Consider the following 12,380-nt stretch of genomic DNA (forward strand, 5'->3'; position numbering starts at 1 on the left):
CTCCTTTTGTTGTGTGGAATATTTTTTTCCATCCTTACTTCCATCTTCTGTGTCTTTGTACCTAAAATGAGTCTCTTAAAGAAAGCATAGGGATGGGTCATAATTTTTATCCATTCTATCTTTAATTTGAAGATTCAATCCATTTACAATCCAAATACTTACTGATAAGGAGGGATTTCTGCCATTTAGCTATTTGTTATCTGTATGTCCTATGTGATTTTTATTCCTCTGTTCTTCCATTACTTACTTTTCTGCTATTTAGCTGATTTGTTTTTGTTATTTGCCATTTTGATTTCCTTCTTTCCTTTCCCATATTTATTCTAGTTTTTTTCTTGGTGGTGACTTGGAGCTGACAATTAGCATCTGAAATGCTTAACTACCTAGTTGAAATAATACCAAATGAGATTCTGTAATATACAAACACTGTATATTACATCTGCATTCCTCCCATTTTAGACAGTTAGGGATCATAAGTTTCATTCATACTTATACATTATGTGCCCATTACCATAGATTTATAAATGTTGCTTATGAAATGCCTTTGAAATAAAAAAGAAAAAGAACAATTACAAGGAAGAGGCAATAATAATGGCTTAAATAATATATTTACCTATGGAATTGCTTTACCAGTGTTCTTTATTTCTTCCCATGGCTTTGAGTTACTGCTTAATGTCCTTTCATATCAGCTTAAAGGATTCCTTTTACATTTCATATATGGCACATATCTGAGTAACAGACTCCTTTGCCTATTGTTTATCTGGAAATGTCTTATATTACTCCTTCATTCTTGAAGGGGAGTTTTTCTGTATATAGCTTTCCTAGCTGACAGTCTTTCTTTTAGGATTTTAAGTAGGTCATCTCTGTGCCTTCTGGCCTCTATGGTCTCTGATGAGAAATTGGCTTTTAGTCTTACTGAAGATCCATTGTACATGATAAATCATTCCTCTCTTGCTGCTTTAATCATCTCCTTCTTTCCTTGGCCTTTCACATTTTGATTATAATGTGTCACAGTGTGTACATCTTTAAGTTATTCTTCTTAGCATTCTTTAACATTCTTTGATGTGTTGATTCATAATTTTCAATTTTGAACATTGAAAACTTGAATGCATTATTGGCATGTTTGTCCACTTGAATGGAGTTCTGCATATTCCTATGGCTAGGTTCACTTTTCTTCATTTTTTTCCCCTTCTACTCCCCAGTCTGGATAATTTCATTTTTCCTATCTTCATATTCAATGAGCCTTTCTTCTATCTGCTCAAATGTGCAGTTGAACCCATCAGGTAAACTATTAATTTCAATTCTGACACTTCAGCTCCAGGTTTTCCTCAATCCTGAGTAAATCATTTAACAAAGAGTAAGAACATTTCCTTCTTGAGAAGGAGGTTCTCCTCAGACAGGCCCAATATGGGGATAGCCATCCTCCCACCTTAAGGACACGTTTTAGTCATGGGCACTGATTGTAACATGATCTGGGTCAATCTCAGACAAGTACATTTGGAGTAGGAAAACAGGACAGAGAGGAAAGCAGTTGTGGACACTGTGGAGGAAGGTGATGGCTTATCTCAAGGAGCTGTCAGATGGCATCAGTCAAGGGACTGGCCTTGTCCACAAGGCTGGCATACACTCTTCCCCTTCTACATGACCAGGAACCAGACAGAGATCACCCTCTTCAGTAGTCAAGCCCTTCCCCTCAGAACTCCCCTGAGAGCCCTCCAGCCTGGACCCAAACTGGCCCAGTGATACAGTGCTTGATCAATCAGTGACCAGGAGTTTATGGCTCTCTGAGAGGATGAAGCTGTCCCGAGACCATCAGCAGTATTAGGAGGGAGGATTCAGGGTCTTACCAGTGTGAAGTCTCCCCCAGGTCAATGTCTGCAGTTATGACCCCATCTGCCAGCTGAGTGCTGTGAGTGACCTTCACCATCTTTACTGCTTCTCTCGTAATTTCACTGGAAGTGGATGTGTAATAAATGCAAGTAATGAAAACGTGGGTAGTCTCCATTTAGAGCCTCTAGAACGTGCTTAATTGAGCATGGGAAACCTGGATAATGCTGTCATTGTTTGGTTATTCTTTGTACCAACTGTTTGACTATGGGCAAGACACTCGACCTCCTGAGCCTCAGTTTTCTCATCTGTAAAACCAGAATAGAACAGCTGGATCTTAGAGCTATTGTAAGGATATTTCTAGGAAGTTAATGAGATTAAAGCCTAGACAGGGTCCTACACAGTCAGGGCTCAAGTAATGTTTTATTTTTTGTTTGTTTGTTTGGGGTTTTGGGGTTGTTGGTTTTTTGTTTGTTTGTTTGTTTAGATTTGGCCATCTTTCATTAGTTACCTTAAAGTTCAAACATAAAACAAGGAAGAATGTAAGCCTATTTAAAAATACAAATACTCTAAGCAATAGTTTAAATTATTTGGCCCGCAAAACTATTGCTTAAGAAATCAAGTTCATGGGAGTGGTTATAGCTCAGTGGTATAGCATGCAGGAGGTTCTGGGTTCAATCCCTAGCGCCTCCACTAAAATAAGTAAATAATTTTAATAAAAACAGAAATCAGGTTCAGCTTAATTGTAAGTAAATGTAATTATGTCCGAGGCTGGGATATTTGACTCTTCTTTTGGCTGCAGGTTATACTTCTGTGGCTGGAAAAAACGTTCTTCAATAGCACTGACTAATTCATTTAGTTCTTTCTTCAGCCCCTTGGGATCACTGTTTCTGGGGGACCACACGGTTCCAAATAATATGATTTTGGGCTCTGTCTCACTGGTCCAAATGGTGGCCACGCCTCCACTAGCAAAGGTAAAGGTGATCATTTGGCTGCTTTTACTAGTGGGAGAGCCCAGGGGACATAAAAGCTGGTGGCAGAAGTCTGGGGAGAATTCAGCCGCATGAACTTTCCTGGAGGCTGACATCTTGCCTGGGTCATTGGCACCAAGACCTGGCCCCACCCAACAGCCTGTAGGCTTAAGTCAAGTAATGTTTTCAACGAGTATTATTTTGTTTCTTAACATTCTTGTTATTAGCTGTAAAGTCAAGCAGAACTTGATTAAAAATTTTTTATCACTTCCCAGTTCTATGACCTACATTGGTTGATTTAAGCACTGTGGGTCTATGTGTGCACACCGGGGATGATCCCGCTCCTTCACGGGGGTGGAAGGATCAGAGCAGATGAATGTGCTTGGCACACAGAAGGCAACTGGAAACAGTCAGCTAATATTATTATTACTGATAAGCATTGAGAGGACTGGTAAGGGCCTGCCCTCTAAGATCATCGAGAGTGATGGGAAAGAAGATACAGAGAGAAGGGACATGATGTGAGAGAAGAAGAGACTTTAAACGGCAACTGAACAAGACGTGGAACTCACTTCATGTGGGAGAACGAAGAGATAGATCAAGTCCAAGATTTCAAGTGTGAGGAAGAGAAAATGATGCAATGCCCTGCGGTGAGAAAGTCTGGAAGAAATTGTGATGGCAAAACACACGCTGCACACAGACCTCAGTTGCATTTCCTTCCTCCCTCACCGGGCCCTCTCCCCCAGAAGGTTTCTCTTGGTTTTCCCTCCAACAGAGTCAGGACTCCACTTCCCCTCACTCTCTCTCTCTCCTCCTTTTAGGGCAAGAAATCACCCCAGCTCTCAGCACGGGGGCCATTGTTGGCATCGTGGTTGGGATCCTGGTTGCAGTGGTACTGGTGGCTGCCCTGGGGTGTTTCTATTTCCTTGCAAGGATTAAAAGGTACAATGGCATTTCCCAGATGCCACTTCTGTTCCCCAGTCTGACCCTAGTTGAGGAGGAAGGACACCCAATCCTCAGATTCTGAGCCTTACTCTCCACGGCCTCCTAACTTCCCTGTGGATATTCCCTGTCATCCACTCACTCCTCCCCACCAGATGCTGACCTGGGACGTCTTCTCAACACCTTCCTCATCTATAAATTAGGCTCAGTGAAGGCCCCGCCTGCTCAGTGTTGTCCTGGAGCAGACATGCAGCTGTGTGGCAGAGAGTAAATACTCAGTAAACGGGACCTCTTGCTGTTTAATTAAATACAACCACCCTGATGAAAGGGATTCACAGCATCAGGACTTGAGGGTCATCCTGGCCAAGGTCACACAGCAGGGAGTGGAGCCTGGACAGACTGGGGCGGGGGGGGCGGTCAAATGTCCCCATGTGGCAGATGTGTTAACCATAGCCCCTGACATGTGAGATAGAAAAACGTGCCAGGACAGCAGATCGTGGGATAGTCCTTTACACCTCATTCCCAGGCAGACAGAGGTGGAGGTCAAGGCCATGGCCACATTTTAGCATCCCCTGGTCTGAAGGAAGGTGGTCAGAGCAGCGGCACTGCACTCAGAGAGATCCAAGAGGCACTAGCTCCCCACTTGGCCCTGCTCTCCTTTGTGGGCCTTACCCTCCCACTTAGTCAAAGCCTTTGGTCTAATTCCTTATTTGATCCTTTGTCCCTTCTCTGGCCACTTTCTCCTGGACCTGCTTTGGCCTGTGGGTCCTTCCCCTCTGGGACCAGGACAGGTGTGGCTTCTTACGGATTTTCCTCAGTTCCCCTCTATTGGGCCCTCCTCTTCTAAGCAGCACTGGTGGAGAAAGGAGGTTCCCCCACTCCCTGCTTGGAAAAGGGACCTTCCTTGTCCCATGTTCTGACCCCAGAGCTGTGCCCTCTCCCTGCACTGCTCACAAAGAAGCCTGATCTTTCCTAGCCATAGTTGCCTGCAGAACAACAGAGTGCGCTGCCCCCCAGCGTCCACCCCTGGTGAGTATCTGTTCACCCTGGGAGTGGCCGGTCCTGCCCCATGGTGTCCACCGCTGCCAGTCACCCCCAGGGCCTCTGACCCTTCCCCTGGGGCTTCAGCGCGGGGCACCCCGATTGGCTATTCAGCCTGACCTATGCCTTCTGAGTCATGGGTCATCTCCTTGCCCTCAATGGACCCTAAAATTGCAGAGGGTCTCTCCCTGGGTGGTGCTCTTTCTCTCCTGGTTTTCTGGGAGCTGGACCCCCAGCCTCTGCTGGCTGGGTGGGTCTAAGTTTCCTCACCCCTGGGTGCTAACTCCTGTCTCTGTTCCCAGGACATGGTCCCTCTGGCAGCTCTGTCTCTCTGGTAAGTACATCCCTTCCGTGTCTCTTCACCCCAGGGTCCCAGCTGCACAGACTGAGGGCAGGAGGACTGTCCAACCCTGCAGCACAGCACAGATACCCCTCACCCTGGAGTAGCCAGGACAAGACAAACCCACCCTGGCCAGGACCTGGGCCCACTTCAGGGGCAGGACCACCCACCACCCTGTCCTGAGGTTGCACTGGTCCCCTGTTGGCCTCAGGAGAACCCTGGAGTCCAGCTAGAAGCACAGTGGGCATGGGGATCCTCTGGCAGGGGTCCCAGGATAAGGACGGGGGATACAGCCCAGGTGGGGCTGGTGGTGGGGGCTTCAGGCTTGGAGACAGCTCCTCGGGAGGCAGAGCTGGTCACTCCTGAGGAGAAATGACTCTCCTTCCCTGTCCTGCTCTCTCCCTTGCCCAGGCTTCCCAATCTGACCCTAAGCCAGCTGTTCCCATCTACCAGGTGAGTGTGGGGATGAATGTTCTGGTCCCACGGACCCAAGGGGCCCAAGGAAATGCCCCCTGGTTGTGTTTGGAGGTCCAGGAAACAGCAGCAGAAATGGAAAAGGGATGAAGAGGAGGGAGGGGTCTGGGGCAAGAGAACCTCCAGCACAACTAGGCCCCCGGCAGAGCAGCCCTGGGGGCCCAGGGCCTGGGAACTCCTAGGTCATGTTCTGAGAAGGTTGCATGAGCTCAGAAGCCTCTTCTTTCTTTTACAGGAACTACTACACTCTGACAGAGACATTTACTGTGGGCTCAATCACAAAGCAGATGTGGTTTCCTCATCTCTTCCTAGAAATGCTTCTTAAGGGCGGCAGAGAGGGACCCTGCTGAGACCCCAGACTCCAGGTAGGATCAGGAGGTAGAGCCTAAGCCAGATAACCAGCTCTGAGCCTGGAGGATATTTCGGGAACCTGGGCCCAGGGTCAGGGTCCCTCCTGGAATTTGGAGACCCCACAGGCTGCCCTGAGCCCTGGATGGACCAAGACTCAATCTCCCATCCCCCCCGGAAGTGGGTGCTTCCCAGGTTAGTGAGGAAGTTAGTGTTAGTGAGAAGTTAGTGGCCTGCAACCCACTGGGGCCCCCTGAGAGATCTGAATAAAGAGCTCCTTCTCATTTGCCCTTTTCCTGCCCATGGGATCTTGTCTGGGCAGAAATTCACCTGAAACTCTGCTCCATTCTCTCCTGGGTCCCACAGTGAAAGTATTAGCTCTAAGTTACCCCACATCCCTATCTATTCCCTGGAAAAGAGTTTGGGGTGAGTGTGTAGAGATGGGGTGGGACCGTACTAACAGGAGAGGGAGGATCCCAAGAGCCCCTGCCCAGCCAGGAGGGCTCTCAGCTGTCCTCACACTGGCCTGGGGTCATGAACACCTCCCAGTGTTTGCTCATTGGCAAATGCTCCTTGAGTCTCTGAAACACAGAATGTGGAGCCATCTGAGGGCCACTAGAACAGAAGCCAGGAAGGAGCAGCCATGGGCTGGGCAGATATGATTGGTGAGGCCCCTTTGCAGCCTCTTGGTGTCCTGAACACATTGGCCCTCCTCACCACGCCCTGGTGGCCCCGACTGGTGGCTGCCTCAGATGAACTTGCCTGTCCCCAAATCCAAGATCTAAGATGCCTACTCTGTCCATGGCTTCTGTTGTGTCCCTAGGCCAACCCTCAGGACATCGTACCCTCTGGGGGAACACAGAAGTTATCAAAGTAACCAAGGTGGGTGGGACCCAGAATTCATGCCCTGAGCAAGACCCTCCAGGCACTTCCCGTGGCCTCTACCATCTACTTCCCATGGGTTTCCAATTTGCTCTCTGATGTGGATCTTAGTGAATTCAGCCTTCTCCCCACATGTGAGCCCACGACTTAGTGCGGGGCTCCTTCTACCTAAACTCACCCTGGCTCCCGTGGCAACGGGACAAACTGTCTCTTCCTTGAAGTGTCCCACAGGCCCTCTCCACCCAGGCCTTACCTGCAGCCCCCACCACACACCAGGGTCAGCATTTCTCAGTCCTTCCCTGAGGGCCCTGGGATAGGTGCTGTTCACTTGGATCAAGGTTCACTTGGATCAGGTGCCCACAGTTGCACAAATAAAGTAAGTCTGCCCACTAAGGTGCAGAACCCACAGTTCACAAGAATGTTCTCTCAATGCCCAAGTATCATTTTTCGTAAGATGAGAGGAAAGGAAAAAACCTGCAAAGTTTCGCATCATGATTTAGATATAAATTACTGCTGACTCCACATGCACACAATCTTGGATTAGACAAAGTGACACCTCTTGTGGTTCCTCATTGCTGCTGTAACAAATTATCACAACATTAGTGGCATAACTCACATGAATCAGGGTGTCAGTATGGCTCTGTTCTTTCTGGAGACTCCAGGCTAGACTTTTGTTTCCTTGCCATTCAAGCTGTTAGAAGCTGCCTGCTTTCCTTGGCTTGTGGCCGCTTTCTCCACATTTAAAGTGCCAGCAGCAAAGCATCTTGAAATCTCTTGGTGCTCTGCTTCCATCATCACATCTCCTTCTCTGGCTCTGCCTCTCCTATCTCCCTCTTTCATTTATAAAGTGATTATATTGGGTCTAGCCAGATATCCACTGTAATCTCCCAATCACATGATCCTTAATTTAATCTATAGGTTTATTTTATCATGAGGCATATTCTTACATTCTGGGAATGAATGTGGACACCCTTGACGGAGCTTTGTTCTGTCTACCCCATCTCCCAAGGCCATGGTCATCATCTTTTCTCACTACAAACTGCTCATGGGCAGCCTGGACTTGGTCATCCTTCATGGAAGGTGTCACATCCTTCCATGAAGTCTACAGCACCCTCACTGCCCCCCAAAAAGGAGATGAGGCCAGTCCACACTCCCTGCAGCTCTCTTCACCTCTTCTTTTCTAGTGATGCTCATTTTTTTAGTAATGAAAAGAAAGCAGATGCAAATCAAAGATCACAACAGCCAAGCCCTTGGGTAGTTCACGTTCGTCAGCACCAAGGAGAGTGTCTCTGCTGTGCTCATCCCAGGGGCTGGAGCAAGGAGGACACAAGGAGAAGGGATGGCTGGACATGCTCCCCACCCCCACCCCCCATTTCTCTTCTTTCTATGAGAAAAATACAGTGAGGCAGAATGTTTAAAGGGATAATTTGACTTACTCTTATTTATTAATTGTGAACCCTTTGCACCTGTCTGGATATTAACTTTTTGGTACATCCATTACAACTTCCCACATGGCTGAAGGCTGCACCCAGAGTGTGGCCCTGGGGAAGCCGAGAGCTTACACAGGCCTCCCAGGGAATCTCCCCACCCCTGAGTGTCAGGAAACTGTCTTACCTACAATATGGAGGGACCGTTTCATGATTAACACCTGACCCTCAGTGCCTGACCTTAGAAACATACCTATCACCCAGCCTGGAGCACCCACTGAGCACAGCCTCCTGTTCTGGAGCCCCAGCTGAGCTCCCCAGACAGCAGGGCTGAGAAGAGCCTCTGGAAAACTCTCTCAGGCTGAGCCCCATACCTGGTGTCCTTCTCAGCAGAGCAAACCTTTTTCCCGAGAGACTAGTGGAACATGAAGACAAATCTCCCGGGTAAAACCTAACACCTGAGGGCTTCTCCATCTGCCTGTGACCCCCCCCCCCGCCAACGCCAGGTGAATGAAGAGGAAGACTGGGGCCCTCACAGGCATCCCCTTCTCGCTCATTCCCAATCACATCCCACCCACAAAACCAATGCTGACACTCCAGACTCAGCCCTACCCCTCCCAGTGGCTCGGGCCCCGTTCGTCCCCTTGTGGTATCTAGTGTAAGGGTCACCTCGGTGCTTCTTCTGGTTTGAATTAGGTTCCTTTTGCTCTCATTTGTCTAGTTTCCTGTGGTAGAAACTTAGATGATTGATTTGAGCACTTTACTCTTTCCTAATGTAAGCATTTTGTTGTGTAAATACCCCCTCTCAGCACTACGTAAGGTTCCATCCTACAAATGGTGGTGTTATTTAAAATTCATATTAATTATTTTATTTTTTATTCATATTAATTCTGTGTATTTTTTTAATTTCCTTTGAGACTTCCTCTCTGGCCCATAGATTATTTAGAAATATGTTGTTTACCTTCCAAGTGTTTTGGAGATTTTCCTGCTGTCTTTCTGTTACTGATTTCTAGTGTGGTCTATTATTGCCAGAGATTTAAATTATTTTAAACTTGGTTAGGTTTTAGATATAACACTAAGCCTAAGCAACAGAAAAGGATGAATTGGACATTCCTTCTCTGGGCTATTCTTTAAGGATAGGTCAGCTAGCAACAAATTCTTGTAGTCTTCCTCCATCAGAGAATGTCCTGATTTCTCTTTCATTCCCAAAAGACAATTTTGCCAGCTATAAAATCCTTAGCTGACAGTCCTTTCTTTTCAACACTGAAAAATGTGCCACTCCTTCTGGCCTCCATGTTTTCAGATACAAAATCTACTGTCATTTAAATTCGAGTTCCTTAAGAGGAAATGGGTAGTTTCTCTGGATTTTTGAAAGAAGTTTGCTATGTGTCTTAGTGTGAATTTCATTTAGGTTTATCCTATTTTGAGTTTCACTCAGTTTCGTGAACCATTATTTCTTCAAATACTTTTTTGGGGGAGGGTGTAGCTCAAGTGGTAGAGTGCATGCTTAGCATGCACGAGGTCCTGGGTTCAATCCCCAGTAACTCCTCTAGGAATAAGTAAATAAGTAAACCTAATTACCCCCCCCCAAAAAAAAAAAACTTTTTCTGTCCATGTCCATGTTTTCTTTTGCTCTGCTTCTGGTACTAAAATGGTACCAAAGTTAGAGCCTTTTGTTTTTGCCCCACAGAGCTCTGGGACTCTGCTCATTTTCTTCCTGTCTATTTTCTCTCTATTTTTCAGTAGATTCTATTGATCTGTATTCAGGCTCATTGGTTCTATCTTTTACCATCCCCATTTTACTACTGAGTCCACCAATGCAGTTTATATTTATATATATGTGGAATATGGATGTATCAGTTACTGTATTTTTCAGTTTTATAATTTCCATTTAGTTCCTTTTTATAACATATTTTTCTGATGTTTTCCATTTTTTCAAAGGAATTCATAATTGATTGTTGAAGTATTTCTTATGATGATTGCCTTATAAAATCTTTGTCAGATAATTCCAACATCTGATTCATCTTGGAATTGGAGTCGGTTGATTGTCTTTTCTCACTCAAACTATGAGTTTCCTGTTGTTTGGTATGATGACTGGTGGTTTGGTTTGTTTTTTTCTTTGGCTTTTTTTTTTTTTTTTTTTGAATCTTGGACATTTTTGCTATTGTGTTAGCAGCCTTGATTGTATTTAAATCTTCAGTTTTAGCAAACAGTATCCCTGTTTCAGTTCAGCATGTAGATGGATGCTGGCCTACTTTCATGGGCTTTCATTCCCATGATGGTATAATCACAGAGCCTTTGCACTGCTGTCCTGGTCTACTTTGGTCTCTGGCACTACCATAGCTTCCGCTCAATCCCTGCCTGTTCTGTGCAGAGGTGGAAGGGGTTTCCTTTGGCTGCGTGTGGGCTACCTTTGGCCAGTGGGGAAGCGGGGGAGCAGAAGTTGTTGAGCCTGAGTTTCCTATGCTGATGGAAGGAGGGCAGAGAAACCCTTGTAGGTGGATCAAACCACTGCCAGTGACCTGGTTGTCAAGTGGGGCCTGGGACTGTCTACCAGAGCTTCTTGCTGCAGCTGCTGCAAAGTCGATCACCATCCCGCAGGTGCCTCAGTTGTGGAGCGGAGGTTGAGGCTCCCCACTAGGTCTCTGTTAGGCTTCCCCCTTACCAGTCTTTTAGCCAAAGAGACAAGGCTTTGGGGGGTTTCCATCTATGTCTGTTGGCAGTTCCAAGTTGCAGGCTTCACCCACACCTATTCTCAGGCATTTGGGAGATAAAAAAGAAAAGCCAAAGAACTCACTACCTGTCTGCCTTCTTCTTTCCAGCTATCAGAATTCTGATGTCTATTGAACAATTCCCAGATATTTTGTTGTATTTGAAAAAGAGGAGCAGGGAAAAGTGAGTGTATTAGTGGGGGTGGGTTGGGGGCAAGAGGGAAGCAATCTTGTTCCAGAATGGGAAGCCTGGGTTATCTCTTCGTATTAATTTTCTATCACTGTTATAACAAATCACCACAAACTTAGCAGCTTAAACAGTGAAGTTTATTCTCTTACATTTTTCTGGAGGTCAAAATTCTGATAAAGGTCTCACTGGGCTAAAATCAAGGTGTCAACAGGGCTGTGTTCCTTTCCAAAAGCTCTAGGGGAGAACCGATAGCCCTGCCTTTTCTGACTTCCGGAGTCTGCCTGCATTCCTTGGCTGGTGGCCTCCTTCTTTCATCTTCAAAACCAGCAATGTAGTATCTGGCTGACCCTTCTTCCATCATCCTGTTTCCATCTGACCACAACCAGGAAGAGTTCACTGCTTGTAAGGACTCATGTGATTAGATCAGACCCACCTAGATAATCCAGCATCATCTCCACATCTCCAGGTCCTTAACCTAGTCAGATCTGCAAAGTCCTTCTTGCCCTGTAGAGTAACCTATTTACAGGTTCCAGGGACTAAGACATCACTGGGGAGTCATTATTCTTTGGACCACATTCCTAAACTACCTTTTGATGTTTCCGTAAGTGGATTTCATCAGTTCATTCCTTAAGGAAGATGTCTAATAGCATACATTTTTAAAAATGCCAAACCTCTGAGAACTCTGAGCCAGGAATAGTTCATCTAGTTACAGCTTTGTCTAAAGTACTCCAGAATGCCAGGCCCAGGGCTTTGCAAGGGGCTGCAGGATGGGAAGCAGGCAAGGATCGTTATAAGGCAGCAACTTGGGAAAACAAGTTTGGGGTGCTAATGCTGAGGGGTCCCCCCAAAAAGCTGTGGATACACACTCATATTAACAAGTCACTCTCGGTCTCCTCTTCTGAAAAATGAGGGAGATGATAATAGTATTTACCCCTTGTTATCACTGTGAGAATTAAGAAAGGTAAAGTGCTCAGAGCAGTGCTGGGCACATAGTCAGGCTCAATATTTGTCAGTATCATTACTGCTGTATTGTCGTTGTTACTCGTCCCCATGTGATTCCAGGTCTAAAGAATTAAGTTTCCCCCTTTCCACCTCCGAAGGAACACCTTTAGGCTGATATCACCCCATTCTGATATTTTTCTCTTGATTTTTTTAATATTTTTTATTGTTTTTTAAATTTTGCTTTTGGGGGGATGTAATTAGGTTTATTTATTTTTAATGGAGGTACTGGGG

General features: G+C 46.1%; 1 protein-coding gene across 1 annotated transcript in view; it reads left to right on the forward strand.

Moving 5' to 3' along the window:
- LOC102516314 (carcinoembryonic antigen-related cell adhesion molecule 6-like) overlaps positions 1–9,134 on the forward strand; it is a 41,357-nt gene extending 32,223 nt beyond the window's left edge. Inside the window, 5 exon segments of the mRNA XM_014550920.2 lie at positions 3,614–3,734; positions 4,711–4,763; positions 5,078–5,109; positions 5,527–5,568; positions 5,825–9,134. Coding sequence (XP_014406406.2) covers positions 3,614–3,734; positions 4,711–4,763; positions 5,078–5,109; positions 5,527–5,568; positions 5,825–5,914 — 338 coding nt within the window. The 3' untranslated portion in view covers positions 5,915–9,134.
- Positions 9,135–12,380: the final 3,246 nt, after the last annotated feature.

Source organism: Camelus ferus, chromosome 9, assembly GCF_009834535.1.
Source record: "Camelus ferus isolate YT-003-E chromosome 9, BCGSAC_Cfer_1.0, whole genome shotgun sequence".
Taxonomy (NCBI): domain Eukaryota; kingdom Metazoa; phylum Chordata; class Mammalia; order Artiodactyla; family Camelidae; genus Camelus; species Camelus ferus.